General features: G+C 46.8%; 2 protein-coding genes across 2 annotated transcripts in view; one reads left to right on the forward strand and one right to left on the reverse strand.

The window, feature by feature from the left end:
• The window catches only part of LOC143290801 (uncharacterized), a 7,897-nt gene extending 4,769 nt beyond the window's left edge, over positions 1-3,128 (forward strand). The window contains exon 3 of the mRNA XM_076600319.1: positions 227-3,128. Within this exon, the coding sequence (XP_076456434.1) occupies positions 227-1,525 (1,299 nt within the window). The 3' untranslated portion in view covers positions 1,526-3,128. The remainder of the gene's footprint in view (positions 1-226) is intronic.
• An 11,451-nt stretch (positions 3,129-14,579) lies between these two features.
• LOC143290731 (uncharacterized) lies at positions 14,580-15,842 on the reverse strand (the record flags this gene model as incomplete). Its single annotated transcript, XM_076600246.1, has 1 exon — positions 14,580-15,842. A coding segment is annotated over one exon (1,263 nt), but the record flags the coding sequence as incomplete, so codon positions are not given.
• Between the last annotated feature and the right edge of the window lie 2,966 nt (positions 15,843-18,808).

The following is an 18,808-nucleotide window of genomic DNA, read 5'->3' on the forward strand; positions in this document are numbered from 1 at the left end:
GTGTGTGTGTGTGTGTGTGTGTGTGTGTGTGTGTGTGTGTGTGTGTGTGTGTGTGTGTGTGTGTGTGTGTGTGTGTGTGTTTGTTTGTTTCTCTGTGTGTGTGTGTGTGTGTGTGTGTGTGTGTGTGTGTGTGTGTGTGTGTGTGTGTGTGTGTGTGTCTGTGTGTGTGTCTGCGTGTGTGTCTGTGTGTCTGTGTGCTTAACACCGTGCCTGAAACCTGTCTCAGACCTACGTGGTGGCGCTGGCCATTCTGGACCTCCTCTGTGCCCTGGTGTCCCTCCCCAGAGAGTTGCTCCCCTTGGCGGCCGACCTCAGCGGCCAGGACCTGACAGCGGTGGAGCTGTGCCGTGTGGCCACCTTCCTCGTCTACCTCCTCAACCTCACCTCGGGTTTCATCCTGGTCGCCATCGCTATCACCCGCTTCGTGAAGGTGTCCGACGAAGGCAGCAGCTTTGTGGGTGTCCAGGATCGGGTGTGGGTCCGAGTTTTCAAGGTCAGGATGCTCCGGTTTGGCCGAGCCTTGAGATCGGCAAGGGGTGCCAAAGTGGCGACCGGGGTTTGTTTCTCTGTGGCGGTGTGTTTCACCTGTCCCACGCTGGTGTTCTTCGCCCCTGCATGGACAGCAGCCACGTCCGGCTGTGGGCACAACGACACGTGCACAACGTGCTACCAGTTCTGGGACACGACCTACACCCAGGAGACGAGACGTTACAAGCTGGTCCTGCTACTCGTCTGTCTGGTCATAACGGCCATACTGACTGCATTGTACGTTACCATAGTACGACGCATTCGGGCCAGCAGAGACAGCGCGGACGCTGAACCGGGAGCCAGGGGTCCCGGGTTCAAGTCTGGGCAGCCCGCAAGGCTAGGACCCCATGACTCCATGCCGCTCGGCGCACACCAACCTGTCAGCCGAACGCAGAGCGAACCGGACACACGAGCGGCGAAAGCGAAGAAAGCTTCTGATCCTGGCCATCGCTCAGTTAGCGTCGGTGATGCGCATGCGCTCAAAGCTGGACCGGAAGACGACAGGGATCTGCTAATGTCCTTGACCTTTGGCTCTTCCCACAAGGCGGAGAACGACCAAAGACTGCGGGAAGAAGCTGTCATGGACAGCGAACATTCTGACCAGCAGGGACCTGATCTCAACACGAACTTTCCGCCCGTGTCCTACACCGCCCAGCAGATCTCCCTGATTGGCTCGCGGAGGAACGTTGTGGAGGAAGACGTCAAGCCTCCCTTTCAACGTCCCTCCGTGGCGTCCTTCCAGTTCAGCAAGCAGGGAAACCGCATGATGATGACCACCTTCGTCTTCCTCTGCGTCACGGTTGTCTTCATTCTGAGTTACGTCCCGTATTTCGTCGTCAGACTCTCATCCTCCGAACCTGATTCTTCCGTGCTGGGGGTTCTTGTCAGGTCCTATCTGATTTCCAATGCCGCTAATCCTTTAGTGTATACTATTTGCAATCCTTATTTCCGAAGCACTATGTGGAAGATGTTGATTTTTCGACGGGAAGTTATTTGAGTGTGTGTGTGTGTGTGTGTGTGTGTGTGTGTGTGTGTGTGTGTGTGTGTGTGTGTGTGTGTGTGTGTGTGTTCGCGTGTGCATGTGTGGTGTTTGTTTGAATGTGAATGTGTGCTGTACTTGTTCGTTGACGGGCGCAATAGCCGAATGGTCAAAGGGTTGGACTTTCAATCCGAGGGTCCCGGGTTCGAATCTAGGTGACAGCGCCTTGTGGGTAAAGGGTGGAGTTTTTTTTTCCAATCTCCCAGGTTAACATATGTGCAGACCCGCTAGTGCCTAAACTCCCTTCGTGTGTATACGCAAGCAGAATATCAAATACGCACGTTAAAGATCCTGTAATCCATGCCAGCATTCGGTGGGTTATGGAAACAAGATCATACCCAGCATGCACATCCCCGAAAACGGAGCATGGCTGCCTACATGGCGGGGTAAGAACGGTCATACACGTAAAAGCCCACTCGTGAACGGGGGTATATTGTTTTCTCAAATCACACACGTGTGTGTGTGTGTGTGTGTGTGTGTGTGTGTGTGTGTGTGTGTGTGTGTGTGTGCGTGTGTACGTGCGTGCGTGCGTGCGTGCGTGCGTGCGTACGTGTGTGTTTGTGTGTGTGACAGACAGACAGACAGAGACAGAGAGGCAGAGACAGAGACACAGAGAGAGACAGAGAGAGACAGAGGCACAGAGAGAGACACAGAGAGAGACAGAGACACAGAAAGAGACACAGAGAGAGACAGAGACACAGAAAGAGACAGAGAGAGAGAGACAGAGACACAGAGAGAGACAGAGAGAGAGAGACAGAGACACAGAGAGAGACAGAGAGAGACAGAGGCACAGAGAGACACAGAGAGAGACAGAGACACAGAAAGAGACACAGAGAGAGACAGAGACACAGAAAGAGACAGAGAGAGAGAGACAGAGACACAGAGAGAGACAGAGAGAGACAGAGGCACAGAGAGAGACACAGAGAGAGACAGAGACACAGAAAGAGACACAGAGAGAGACAGAGACACAGAAAGAGACAGAGAGAGAGAGACAGAGACACAGAGAGAGACAGAGAGAGAGAGACAGAGACACAGAGAGAGACAGAGACAGACAGAGAGAGAGACAGAGACACAGAGAGAGACACAGAGAGAGACAGAGACACAGAGAGAGACAGAGAGAGAGGGGGGGGGGGGAGAGAGAGAGAGAGAAGCAACTGATTCATCTTGGTTTATTTATGGTTGAAAACCATCATTGTTTTTGAAAAAAAAAAAAAAAAAAAAAAATGTTGGGCATGAAATCTCTTCCGGCTCTCAATGAATACGTTGTACGTTTTGTTTGTTTCGAATTCCTCGTCATAAACAAAGTATGTTTCCCTGTTCATTGTGTTATTTCCAGTGTGAACAGAATGTGGTTATCATGTTCGTTCTAGCTTCATTCTGTAAACGACAATTTTTTCCGTGTTCCTTGGTGTGTTTGTTTGAATCGAATTCTTTGTTATGAACTGAATATGTTTTCCTGGTCATTGTATATTATTCAGTATAAACAATAGGTGGTTCCCATGTTCATTTTGGCTTCATTCTGTAAATATGTCCGTGTTCCTTTTTCTTTGACAAAAAATAAAAAAACGTGTCATTCATATCGATTTTTGCTCTGTGTTTTTTTCTATTTATTCGTTCTATCGTTTACTTTAGATTTGAATTTGATATTAAAATTTTATTTGTTGCATGCGCGCGCACATGCGTCTGTGTGTGTGTGTGTGTGTGTGTGTGTGTGTGTGTGTGTGTGTGTGTGTGTTGTGTTGTGTTGTGTGTACTTTGTGTGTGTGTGTGTGTGTGTGTGTGTGTGTCGTGTGTGTGTGTTTGCGAAAATTATTCCAGTAATGTAAATGACTTTGGTTTCTTTCGTGTAGGAGATTTTCTTTTCTTTTTCTTTTCAAAATTATGTTTAGGTATAATCGACAGTCCCCCCCCCCCCCCCCCCCCCCCCCCCCCCCCCCCACCCCCCACCCGAAGATTAAACAAGTGACGTCTTTCCTTTTATCTCGTCGCTTTAACCCTTTCACCACCAAGCTCGCATTTATGCACAGGCGTGGTAGAGGACCCATGTCACTGAAAGGTGACCATTCATTGGTCTGTTATCCATGAACCTACTGCTCTTAATGTTCGGTGGTAGGATAGGCCATATTTACTATACATCGGAGGAGGAATCCTCCAGCTATTCTTAGCTACTGCCTTTTTCTGTGTTTATAGCACAAGGGAATTTTGTACTCTAAATTGACTGGCAGTAAAGTGCCTGATGGTAAGCCATGAAGCTGTTACAATAATAATAATAATAATAATAATAATAATAATAATAATAATAATAATAATAATAATAATAATGTGATAGTAAGCTTTACATTGTGGCATGATGATGTGTTCCTTGGGTGAAGTAGAACAGCTTCCTCGTTCTCCGACATCGACGGGTCTGAGGGTCCCGGGTTCGAATCACGGTGACGGCGCCTGGTGGGTAAAGGGTGGAGATTTTTACGATCTCCCAGGTCAACATAATTATGTGCAGACCTGCTAGTGCCTGAACCCCCTTCGTGTGTATATGCAAGCAGAAGATCAACTACGCACGTTAAAGATCCTGTAATTCATGTCAGCGTCCGGTGGGTTATGGAAACAAGAACATACCCAGCATGCACACCCCCGAAAACGGAGTATGGCTGCCTACATGGCGGGGTAAAAACGGTCATACACGTAAAAGCCCACTCGTGTGCATACGAGTGAACGCAGAAGAAGAAGAAGACGAAGACTGGCAGTGAAAGGGTTAAGAAAGTTCGATTTGGAGTTGTACTGACAGTACGTGTCTGTCTGCACGTTATGATAACCAAACTATCAAAAGAGCAGTTTTCAGTTTCAGTTTCAGTAGCTCAAGGAGGCCGTCACTGCGTTCGGACAAATCCATATACTCTACACCACATCTGCCAAGCAGATGCCTGACCAGCAGCATAACCCAACGCGCTTAGTCAGGCCTTGAGAAAAAGAAAAAAAGGTGAATAAATAATAGATAAGCTTACATAAATAAATAAATAAATAAATAATAATTATAATATAAAAAGCTAGTAGTAATAATAAAAAAAATAAAAAAAATAATAAATAAATAATAAATAAATAAATAAATAAATAAGACAACAATGATGATAAATAAGCAAATAAATGTAAAACATGAAGACACACATTCACACCCACACCCACACATGCATAACAGATATGCATCAAACATGCAGTTTCACAGATATGAAAGCACAGTCAAATACATATAAATATCAAAGGAGCAGCAGAGATAAACCAGAGCGTGCCCTGTCTGTGGCAGCTTCAGCTAGGGATGAAAGGTGGCAGAATGACTGGTGCAACAGCCGAATGGTCAAAGCGCTGGACTTTCAATCTGAGGGTCCTGGGTTCGAATCTCGTTGCACCTGGTGGGTAAAGGGTGGAGATTTTTTTTTTTTTCCCCGATCTCCCAGGTCAACATATGTGCAGACCTGCTAGTGCCTGAACCTCCTTCGTGTGTATGCGCACGCAGAAGATCAACTACGCACGTTAAAGATCCTGTAATCCATGTCAGCCGTTCGGTGGGTTATGGAAACAAGAATATACCCAGCATGCACATCCCCGAAAACGGAGTATGGCTGCCTACATGGCGGGGTAAATAAATAAAAACGGTCATACACGTAAAATGTTACATGTCTGTCTGAGTGTGTATGCGTGTGCGTCTGAAATCTGATTGAATGACACAGGGAATGAATGATGAGCGCCCAGTGGCAGCCGTCAGTCGGCTCTACCCAGGTAGGCAGCCTGTGGTGCAAATGTCCACGTGAATGTAAAGCGCTTAGAGCTTGGTCTCTGACCGAGGATAGGCGCTATGGCCAGCGTTCTCTTGTTTTCAAACGTCTTTATGCCACTAGAGCACAGCATCCTCCAGCGAGAGCGGTCAAGGGCATCAGTTTCCCAGGAAGCGATGTCTATGTCACAGGCTTTGAAGTTTCTCTTCAAGGTGTCCTTGAAGCGCTTGCAGGGTCTTCCAAGTTCACGGTGGCCTTCCTTCAGCTGCCCATACAAAAGCATCTTCGGGATCCTGCTGTCTGTCATGCGGACAACGTGTCCTGTCCAGCGTAGCTGGCACTGGATCAGCAGGCTTTCGATGCTGGGCAGGCTGCTTCTCTCTAGGACCTGGAGGTTGGATACCCTGTCTTGCCACTTTATGGCGAGGAAACACAACACACACACAATTATACAAAATCAAACAACAGGACCATAATTTGTGTGCTTTCTCTTTTTTCTTTTTCTTTTGTCCACAAACATTTTTTTTATTCAATGTTTACATCATGGAACACATACAGACATACTATAAGTTTGATGAATTTAATAGAAAAAAAGATGAAGACAAAAATATAAAAGAAAGGGAAAAGAAAAAAAAAGGGGAAACCAAAAAACAACAACAACAAAAGGAAACCAACTAACAAATATCACAAGCCATAAGAACATGCTGGCAAAGATCGGACAAATCAAAATCAAACATAATATGGTCATCGGATGCAGTCTGAGAAACCTGACAGATTTGTAGGTTGTCATATTATGTACTTTCGTGCCCCGGTGTGCAAATCAGAGAAAAAAAATACACCTGTCAACATCACATAACATGACCATAACTTATGTGATTATATAAACCACAGTGTACACCAGAGACAAAAAAAATAATACACCTGTAAAAATCACATAACAGGTTCATAAGTAATGTAATTTCGCGAACCAGTGTGCACTTCTGAGACAACATACACCTGTTAGCATCACATAATCATTACATCTGTGCTTTCGTGACCCAAATGTGCACATGAGAGACTTAGTACATCTGTCAACAGCACACAACAGGATCATAACTTGTGCGCCTTCGTGACCACTGAGTCAACACATTGCCCCCCCCCCCCCCCCCTTTGAGACACGAGGACATCAGCAGAAACACACACACACACACACACACACACACACACACACACACACTCTCTCTCTCTCTCTCTCTCTCTCTCTCTCTCTCTCTCTCTCTCTCAAGCACATTTACATGCACGCACGATTACATGCAAGCAAGCGCACAGACACACACACTCTCAAGAGTAAGACGGATAGACGCACATACCCACTCACACACATTTACATACACACACGATTACATGCAAGCAAAGCGTGCGCGCTCACACACACAGACACACACACAGAAACACACACACACACACACACACTCACACATGCGCGCGCATTCACACACGCTTTAGCACACATTTACATGCACACACACACACACACACACACACACACACACACACACACACACACGTGCTAGGATCAGTCTAACTAAAGAACAGACGTTGAAGAAAAAGAATGAAGATACAACTGACACTAAATACCAGTCAATGTTTGTTTCTTACAAACGGCCATTTGAACCATATAAATACCTGCTCACATCAGTTGTAAAAAAACAAAACAATACACACACACACACACACACACACACACACACACACACACACACACACAGTGGAGTGATGGCCTAGAGGTAACGCGTCCGCCTAGGAAGCGAGAGAATCTGAGGGCGCTGGTTCGAATCACGGCTCAGCCGCCGATATTTTCTCCCCCTCCATTAGACCTTGAGTGGTGGTCTGGACGCTAGTCATTCGGATGAGACGATAAACCGAGGTCCCGTGTGCAGCATGCACTTAGCGCTCGTAAAAGAACCCACGGCAACAAAAGGGTTGTTCCTGGCAAAATTCTGTAGAAAAATCCACTTCGACAGGAAAAAACAAATAAAACTGCACGCAGGAAAAAATACCAAAAAAATGGGTGGCGCTGTAGTGTAGCGACGCGCTCTCCCTGGGGAGAGCAGCCCGAATTTCACACAGAGAAATCTGTTGTGATAAAAAGGAATACAAATACAAATACAAATACACACACACACACACACAAATGGCCACGTAACAATATCCACTTGCATTGCTAAACGAATGCTCCAAGAAACTGTTGAGGAAAAGTGGAAGAAGGAAAAACGTGACAGAATTTCAAGGGTCATTCAAACAGGGACTGAATTGAAGACCAGAATCATTTTTGCCTTAAGGCAAGTTACCCTTGACACGGCAGCGACCCGCGGGTAAAGTTTACCATGAAGGTATTAAGTTATCTTTGTGTACTCTCTCAGACTTTGGTCCGATTCGCAGACCAGTTCTGAGTTTCACTCTTAGACTATATCAGATTCATTACGGACCAATTATTGTTCTAATGTCAAGTGCATATGCTTTAGTAACCTGACAATTAAGCATATCATTTTTGACTGTAGCTTGATGAAGCCTTATATACACGGAAGTGTGTCTTCACAAGTGACTGAGAACGTTGATGTTTTTGACTTTTTGCATTCATTATCAGTTGTTTCGCTTGTCAGTTTAACGACTTCTCTTTTACGAAGTCCTTTAAGTAATTTTCTGTAACTGCATTTAGATTTTTTTTTTTTTTTCAAAATTTCATCCACATTTCACCCTCATTGGCCCAGTTTCCCCCAACCCTCCATTCATTCACATCTCCCACCCCTTCTAACCGATAATACTCAAATGTATTCATTAATACTTTAGCAAAATGTCTTCAATCCTCCTCCTCCTAAACTTCGTGTTCAAGACACACCAAGTGCACGCAGGCACCTTACCAATGTCTGTAAAAAAAAAAAAAAAAAAAATCCCGGGGATTTTCTGCGCATACTCTCTTACTTCATAGCGCACCAGTGTGACAATTAAAAAGAAATAAATTAAAAAAAAAAAAAAGCTTCAGTGACGAAGCATTGGTGACAGTCACCAACTTGCTGAATCTAGTGGCCGCTTCCGCAGTCTGAAACATTGTCAACCCTGTTTTTTCACGTAACTGCAATAACAAAATAAAATAACAGAGTTTGGATTCTGCAATGAACGAATTTTGACAATTTGCGAATTTCGGGCATTCCATCATTAATTCATCATCTGTAGGTGCACTCGCTTCACAGCTACATACGTAATTCATGTGGAATATAATGAATGACGTCTGCCAGTCCCAATACGTCAATTTTGACTGCCATGCGAACAAAGGATAATATCACTCTAACAGGGGCCGTATTCAAGACACGGTCTCCCAGCAAAACGCCTGTTTTCCCTAAGCAAAACCCAACGCAACAGAAGGATTCGCCATGTTTACCTCTGCTTCGTGGGCAGTCACCCTTGGCAGGTAAATTGTCTTCGGGTTTACAGACCCGTGGGTAGGCTCTTGTGTTCCTGATACCGGATATTGCTTACCCTCGGCCAGTTTCCCTTGCCTCAGGCAGACGTACCCGCAGGTACATATTTACCGGCAGGCCCCAAGAACCACTGCTGGCGACTGTCAAACGACGGAAGATGGCATGGTTTGGTCACGTCATACGACATAACACCCTCTCCAAAACCATCCTGCAAGGGACTGTAGAGGGAGGGCGCAGACGGGGGCGGCAGAGAAAGAGCTGGTCCGACAACGTCAAGGAATGGACCAAAATGACGATGCCAGATCTCCTCACGACAGCTGCCAACAGAACGGCGTGGCGAGCTATGACATCTTCCTCATGTCCCCCCCCCCCTCCCCAGCGACCCCAGCGGTCAAGGGAATGAGTGAGTGAGTGAGTGAACGATGGTCTCTTGAATACAGCCCCTGGGCCTGTAAATTAGCAGGAACTGAAAGAAAGGACATCAGGAAGGAGGCTGGTATATTTGTGACTTGTACACATTCATGAAAAAGTGCGAAGCAGCAACAATAATTACAAAGGACAACTGATGCCTTGAGTACCAGTGCATGATGCGACATCGTTTGATTTCGTTATTTTCATAATGCAGTGTGAAAATACATGAACGGTATCCAAACATCAAACATGTGAAAAATATATTTTATACATAATTTGAGAGAGAGATATATATAGAGAGAGAGACACGGAGAAAGAGAGACAGAGACAGAGACACAGAGAGAGAGGGACGTTAGCACCCAGTATGTGAATAAATCATTCATACCATTGGTACAGATTTCCTTGCCTCGTGAGTCTTCAAAGCCAGAGGCGAATGTCGCAGTATGCTTTATTCAGTAAAACACTAACTGGACTAAGTCACCGTCATTTCGTTTGGTTTACACTTTACTGCGCGTGCACGCACGCACGCACGCACACACACACACACACACATTCCAAAGCAAATGACACCCACGCGCGAAGCACACAGCGATGCCAGTAAGACACCAGACACACGCAAGCAGAGTTGCACAGCAATGCTCAAGGTACCCACACATGCAGCACACAGTTAGGCAGCAACATTTACAACACGGTGGATGTTTTGCTTGAAGTGCTGTAAGCTGCGTGTATGGGCATTTCCTGCAACGCTGTGTGCTGTATTTGTGGATAATTTAAGCTCTGCAGTGTGCTGCATTTGAGTGAAAGTTAATAGCCACTGTCTGCTACGCACGTGTCTTGGAGTAATATCACTTAATGTGGAGTGATGGTCTAGTGGTAACGCGTCCGCCTAGGAAGCGAGAGAATCTGAGCGCGCTGGTTCGAATCACGGCGCAGCCACCGATATTTTCTCCCCCTCCACTAGACCTTGAGTGGTGGTCTGGACGCTAGTCATTCGGATGAGAAGATAAACCGAGGTCCCGTGTGCATCATGCACGTAGCGCACGTAAAAGAACCCACGGCAACAAACGGGTTGTTCCTGGCAAAATTTTATAGAAAAATCCACTTCGATAGGAAAAAACAAATAAAACTGCACGCAGGAAAAAAAAAAGAGAGAAGAAAAAAAGGGGTTGCGCTGTAGTATAGCGACGCGCTTTACCTGTGGAGAGCAGCCCGAATTTCACACAGACAAATCTGTTGTGATAAAATGAAATACAAAATACAAATACAAATACAAAATCTCGAGCAGCGAGATCTCCTGTGTATGAGGTTATCTTGAGCATCATTGTCTGCTGGCTTGTGTTTGTATCTTTCTAAGCACCGCCATCTGCTACGTGTATGGGTATCTTGATGACATCACAGGTGGGAGAAACGAGGGAAGGGGCATAACTCGCTTATACTTACGGCTTTAAAAATTCTCTGAGTCACACCGAGTTGCTCACCTTACCGGGGGAAAAAATCTGCGAAAAACTTTGTTCTGGGATTTGAGTGGCATGGAGTCCTTCGCTTCAAAATCTGGATTTTCATGTCGATAGGTCTGCGGTGTGTGTGTGTGTGTGTGTGTGTGTGTGTGTGTGTGTGTGTGTGTGTGTGTGTGTGTGTGTGTGTGTGTGTGTGTGTGTGTGTGTGTGTGTGTGTTTAGCCCTTAACCTTTTTATTTTATTTTCATCATTCATTATTAATTTGATATTTCTGCCAAATAATTAGTATAGGCTTCTTTGAAAACCAATGGTTGCAGCAGTCGTCTTATCTTCGGTTGTATTCATCAGAAAAGGCTAGATTTAACGAAAATCATTATGTCGATTTCAAACATGGCCAACGTGTGTGTGTGTGTGTGTGTGTGTGTGTGTCTGTCTGTGTGTGAGTGTGTGTGTTCATGTGTGTGTGTGTGTGTGTGTGTGTGTGTGTCTGTGTGTGTGTGTGTGTGTGTCTGTGTGTGAGTGTATGTGTTCATGTGTGTGTGTGTGTGTGTGTGTGTGTGTTTGCACGCGGGTGTGGCTGCAGTGCGAACAAGTTCGCTGAACGTATCGTAGTCCATTCTTCTGTTTGATTTTCTTTCCGTCATTTTGCCTTATTTGCTATACCTTTAAAGTGTTCCCTTATTTGTGTTGCTCAACTATTTCATTTCATTTCATGTTAATATTCTACACAATAATTTTGAACTTCCTCTTTCGCTTCGTCAAGTCTCCACACTCAGCCTCTTTCAAGTCTGGCTTTAAAACCTACCTCTTCCCAAAATAGCCTCCCTTGCCTGCCTCTTCCTTGTCTTCAGTGTCTGCAGGTTTAGAGTTATGCATGCGTGTGAATGACTGGTGCGAAAGCGCTTTGATTTGTCTCTGCACAAGATTCAGCGCTATATAAATACCATTATTAATATTATTATTACAACCTAGGGCACCTCGTTCCATTTATTTGTGGGTCAGGCATCTGCTTCTTGTTTCTCGCATAGGTTGTGTAGCGTGTATGGATAAGCCCCAACACGCTTTGGTCCCCCCCCCCCCACCCACCCCACCTCCCTTGAAACTAGAACTGAAACTCATACCTAAACACACACACACACACACACACACACACACACACACACACACACACACACACACACACACACACACACACACACTACAAATACAAATATAAATGCAAAATACAAATTATTATTATTTAGTGGAGTGATGGCCTAGAGGTAACGCGTCCGCCCAGAAAGCGAGAGAATCTGAGCGCGCTGATTCGAATCTCGGTTCAGCCGCCGATATTTTCTCCCCCTCCACTAGACCTTGAGTGGTGGTCTGGACGCTATCATTCGGATGACTGACACACACACACACACACACACACACAAACCCACCCCCACACTCACCTACACCCACACCCACATCGCACACCCATATCCACACCCACATCGCACACCCACACCCACCCACACCCACACCAACACACACACACACACACACACACACAAACACACACACAAACCCACCCCCACACTCACCTACACCCACACCCACATCGCACACCCATATCCACACCCACACCCCACACCCACACCCACCCACACCAACACACCCACACCCACACCCACACCGCACACCCATACCCACACCCACACCCACACCCACCCACATCCACCCGCTCACACACACACACACACACACACACCCACTCCCACCCACACCCACCCCCACCCACACCCGCCCACCCCCACCCCCACCCAACCCAACATCACCCACACCCACACCCACCCACACGCACCCACATCCACCCATGGCCCACACCCACACACACCCGGCCACCCACATACCACACCCACACCCACCCACACCCACACCCACTCACACTCACACTCCCACACCCACCCACACCCACGCCAACATCCACACCCACACCCACACCCACCCACACCCATTCACACTCCCACACCCACCCACACCCACACCCACCCACACCCATTCACACTCCCACACCCACCCACACCCACGCCAACATCCACACCCACACCCACACCCACCCACCCCCATTCACACTCCCACACCCACCCACACCCACGCCAACATCCACACTCACACCCACACCCACCCACACCCATTCACACTCCCACACCCACCCACACCCACGCCAACATCCACACCCACACCCACACCCACCCACACCCACTCACACTCCCACACCCACACCCACCCACGCACACACCCACGCCAACATCCACACCCACACCCACCCACACCCCATACCCACACCCACCCACACTCACCCACACCCACCCACACCACACTCACCCACACCCACCCACACCCACCCACACCACACTCACCCACACCCACCCACGCACACATCCACACCACACTCACCCACACCACACCCACCCACACTCACCCACACCCACCCACACCACACTCACCCACACCCACCCACGCACACATCCACACCTACACCCCCTCACACACCCACACCTACACCAACCCGCACCCACACAACTACCCACTCACTCACCCACACGTACATCTGCCAGCGAGGCGGATAAAGGGCACGTGGTATGTTTGACCATGCCCTAAACTGTTCAATGGGGAGTGGGTTTGGAAGAGGATGGGGAGTAGCTCTGGCTCACTCCCCCTCCCACCCACCCCCAGCCCCCCACACCCACCCACACACACACACACACGCGCGCACACCTCCCGTCCCCCCCAAAAATCCAGATGCAATGTTTAAATTGATATGTTTTGTCACTGGGGGACAATTTGAAAACTTTTGAGGAGGAAGGGATTTTTAACCACAGACAGGGGAAGGGGATTGTTCTGGATTTACTCCCCAGGGTGGCTGTGCTTAGGCATGTGTCCATAATTGCCACACCCCCCCCTCCCCCACCCCCTCGCTACACCGGGATATGTTATGAGAGCACAACCTTGTCAAGTTGTCTCAGAACTAAAATTTAATGGAGCGCCAACACAGCAACGTCATCACTTTATCATCAATCATTATCATCGAAATATCGGGAAAAAAAAAACGACAACAAAAATTACTGTGTATATTCCGGGGGGGCAGAGAAAGCAGGGTAAAGCTGGTCTCTCTTTCAGTGTCATCCTAACTCCTTTGTCTGTCACGAGCCCCTTGATAGTTCACCATGTCGGCAGAGTTGGGGGGGGGAACCGTCGATGCTTGTGAGGGCAGAAGTGATTGTCTTCACTTCTGAAGTGACACTCGCTCGGTCTGGCTCAGCGAGCGACTGGGCAATAATCGTTTGTCAACAGGGAACTGAGCTATTAACTTTTGTCAACAGGGGACGGTGGCAATAAATCCGGGATTCTTATCCAACCACAAAATGTCACCCTAGAGATTCTGACCTTTGGTGACTGAGCCATCTGTGTATATGATGATGTCCTCTTCTTTACTGTTTTCTTCTATGAGTAGCTTCACTTCCGCATCAGTTTTGCCCTCTGGCCATTCCTGACAATGTCTACCTAGAGTGGTTGAAATGACTGTGTTGAATAGATGGTTGAGGTTTTCGGGGTTTTTCTCCCATTCTTTTGTTTCTTTCAGGTCTTGTAGTCTTGTAGACTACAAGAGAAAGACAACGACACAGAAACAGAGATAGACGCAGAGATAGAGGGAGAAACAATGAGAGGCAATCAGACAGTTAAACAGACATACAGAAAAATATGTAGAAAATTCAGTGCTGTGTGGAGGGGGAAAAATACAACAATTTCAGCCTGCTTCACATTCTTCACCATCATCAACTCTACCCACAAAAGCAGTCCGCTTCACACACACACACACACACACACACACACACACACACACACACACACACACACACACACACACACACACCACCCAGCACAACCCTTCCTAAGACTCAGGGCTGACTTTCCGTTCCAGCTTGGGCGTCTCATACAACGTCCTTGACCTGTTCAGAACGGAGTTGTTGTGATGGAAGCTGGGTGAGGTGACGGGGCTACCCCCGCGCCGACACCACCCCCGGTACAGCCTCTGGCACTCCTCGCGGAACTGAGAATTGCACAGGCCGTAGACTATAGGGTTGGTGCAGTTGTTGACGATGTAGGACCTGATGAAGATGTTGACCACCACCTGTTCCCGGGGGCTCAGACGTAGGTAGAACGCGGGGCCTCGGTGATGGCGGATGATGGAGATGATGAGGAAGGGGAGGAAACTGGTGACGAAGACCACCGTGATGAGGAACAGCATCAAGGTCGCTTTCGGAGGACGCAGTTTCTTACAGCGGATGGAGAAGTTCTGCACGTTGCAGCCCCGGAGAGACTCCTCCTCAGGGGCCACACACTCCGCAGGTCTCGTCCGCGCTGAAGGAGGAGGAGGCGGCGTGGGGGTCACGGACCGCGAGGCTTCCAGGCTTCTCGCGCCGTTCACGCTCCCGTTCTTGGCACCCCCGAAGTTCTCCAGGGTCGTCGTCATGGCTTCTTTGCGCCGGCGCGCTAGCCGCTTCCGTTTCAAAATGGCGCGACCAATCAGAGTGTAGAGGATGACGAGAATGAGCGTGCAAACGAAGCAGGCAGAGCAGAGGTAGCCGAAAAAGGCCAGGGAGAACTGCTCCATGCTCTCGTGCACGATGCACATGAAGCCGGTGACGTAGCGCGGGGGGTCCGACTCGTCCGGCACCTTGATCTCTATCTTGCCGTACAGGAACAGCGCGGGCCAGGCGACGAGCAGTCCGATCAGCAAGCCGATCCCGCACGCTACCTTGGCACTGCGCTCCGACACAGCGCTCCTGTAGGGGTGACAGATCCGTATGTACCTGTCCACGGCGATGGAAAGGAAGATCACCACCGTAGCGTTGTTCATGACGTAGGTGGTGAACCGGGACACCTTGCACCAGCCGTCACTAGGGAAGTTGTAGTAGTTCCTCATGCTGACGATTTCCGTGGGTATGGTGATCAGGCAGTTCATCAGGTCAATCACAGCCAATGCGAAGAGGAAGATTTTGGTGGACGACGGCTGCCACCTCCACCCGTAGATGTAAATAGCCAGGGGGTTGCCTAGCAACCCCAGCAGGAGGAACAGCACGATCACCAGGATGTCAGGAAGCAACAGCTTCGCCTTGCGGTCATTGATGAGCTGCAGTAACCCCGCGTCAGACAGGCTGTGGTTCAGGAGACCCGGAACGGATGTGACGTAGGGACCCGGAATGGTGACGTTTGCTGTCGAACTGTTGACGTCAGGAAAGGACATGGCGGTCACTCTAGTTCCATCTGTGAGAACAGAAACGCATATCTATCAACAATTTAAGTCATTCCGTGATTTCTTGCCCGGTTTTACCTGATTTTACCTGATTTTTACTCACTGGTTGCTATTTAACCAGCCTGTAAAGCTTTCACTTCTATATCCTTGCCTGAAGAAACTGGTTTTACGAAATTTTGCTGCTTTTTAAGACTACAGGTTTTAAAGACATGAAGAGCCTACTGTTGTTCACACACGCACACACACACACACACACACACACACACACACACACACACACACACACACACACACATATGCTGTTGGTCCAACTGTAAACTTATATCAATTTATATACATGCATCCATACACACACACGTCACTTAGTGCCAACTTACAAAGCGACATAGAGTCCTTTAAGTCCGTAACATATTCTTCTCTCGAGACACCAGTGCATCAGTTTCAGCTATAGAAGCCGACTGATAAAGTTTCGTGTCATCAGCTAAACTCTAGCGTGGTGACTGATCACACCGGCACAGAAAAAGAACTGGACTCAGAACGGACGCCTGTGAGATACCATACTTAAGTCAGATACACTAGAATATTTTACCATTCACACAAAATATATGTTTTTGGTCCGTGAATTTACACCACTGCAGTGTTACTGATACCAAAGGAAATTTCGAATCTGCTCAAGAAGAAACTGTGATCGATAGTGTCAAAGGCTGCTGACAGGTCTAAAAGAGCAAGACCTGCTGTTTTGTTATTTTCAATTAAAAAAACAAATAGAAGCAATGTACTTTCAACTCTACGAATGGCAGTTTCCCAACTGTTACTACATCTGTCAGCTAACTGATGACAATTAAATAAATGATTGTGTTCTGAAGGATATGACATCTATGACAACACATTCCTTCTAACAATCTTGAAAAAAAAGACAGTTTTGAGAATGTCGATGCCTTTTTAAAACAATTATAACCTAAAGAAAGTTTCTTTAAGAGTACGCCTACGACAGCAGATTTGAAAGTTTCAGAACAATGACCATCAGAACAATGACCAGTCAGTAAAGGAGACTTGATAATTTTTATGTTTATGATGACGAAGGTTTATTTATTTTTTTAGCTATCATATTATCATTATTGTTAGTCTTATTATCATCATTCTATTATTATTATTATTATTATTATTATTATTATTATTATTATTATTATTATTATTATTATTATTATTAAGTTCACTTTCCTCAGATCCACCATTTGACCTGATCTTTAAGCTTGACAGCATGCAGCGTCACAGTTTCAGTTTCAGTTTCAGTAGCTCAAGGAGGCGTCACTGCGTTCGGACAAATCCATATACGCTACACTACATCTGCCAAGCAGATGCCTGACCAGCAGCGTAACCCAACGCGCTTAGTCAAGCCTTGAGAAAAAAAAAAGGTGAATAAATAATAGATAAGCGTACATAAATAAGTAAATAAATAAATAAATAATAATTATAATATATAAAAAGGGGTAGTAGTAGTAATAATAATAACAATAATAATAAATAAATAAATAATAAAACGTGTTGTACATGTTCATACTATTTCTTTTTTGTGGGACTGGTTTGTTATGCTGGTAACCAGCTATACATTTGTGGTAAAACTGGGGAAAATCATCCAAGAATTTTTTTTTAAAGTGCAAAGAGAACAAATACACCTCCTCGCCCCATTCCCAAACGCTTACTCACTCCACACCGTTCTTTGTTGACCAGAGGATGAAATTTGATTGCGAAAGGGGCGTTGGAAAGGTTTGTCAGTTTCAGTTTCTCAAGGGGGGGCATCACTGTCAAACAGATGTGGCGTAGCGTATATCGATTTGTCCGAACGCAGTAAACTTCTAAAAACAAAAATAATAATAATAATAATTAAAAAGAAAAAAAGAAAAAAGAAACTGGAACGGATGCCTGACATCAGCACGACCCAACCCGCTATTTAGTCCTTGAGTGCATGGATATATATTTGTTCATATCAGACTGGATTTCTCATACAAAAGTTTCCCAGGGGACAACACTCTCGTTGCCATGGGCTCTTTTTTTTTAAGCGCGTCAAGTGAGTGCTGCACACGGGACCTCGGTGTACCGTCTCATCCGAATGACTCACTAGACGCTCAGGTTGATTTTCCAGTCAAACTTGGGAGAAAGGGTGAGACCGGGATTTGAACACACAGAGCCTCACGGACAATGTGTCGGCAGATAGGAGTCGTAATCATTCTGCCACGTTCCTTCTAAAGGGAGGACCAGGCATGGGAACTGTCCCTTCCGGCAAGTCCATGCGTTCGCGTATAAAAGATTTTCTATTTGTATTTGTGTTTGTATTTCTTTTTATCACAACAGATTTCTCTGTGTGAAATTCGGGCTGCTGTCCCCAGGGAGAGCGCGTCGCTACACTACAGCGCCACCCATTTTTTTTTTTTTTTTTTTTTCCTGCGTGCAGTTTTTTTAATTTGTTTTTCCTATCGAAGTGGATTTTTTTACAGAATTTTGCCAGGAACAACCCTTTTGTTGCCGTAAGTTCTTTTACGTGCGCTAAGTGCATGGTGCACACGGGACCTCGGTTTATCGTCTCATCCGAATGACTAGCGTCCAGACCACCACTCAAGGTCTAGTGGAGGGGGAGAAAATATCGGCGGCTGAGCCGTGATTCGAACTAGCGTGCTCAGATTCTCTCGCTTCCTAGGCGGACGCATTACCTCTAGGCCATCACTCCACTTCAGGTTATCGCATGCATTGGCACGTGCACGTTGATGTCGGGAGGCTGGACAGATGGGGATAACCACTGAATAGTTATTACGTCCGTTGAAAATGAGCAGTTAAATCCATCCCCTGTATGCGTTGTGTTGAATATG

The sequence above is a fragment of the Babylonia areolata genome, chromosome 16 (genome assembly GCF_041734735.1).
Source record: "Babylonia areolata isolate BAREFJ2019XMU chromosome 16, ASM4173473v1, whole genome shotgun sequence".
Taxonomy (NCBI): Eukaryota; Metazoa; Mollusca; class Gastropoda; order Neogastropoda; family Buccinidae; genus Babylonia; species Babylonia areolata.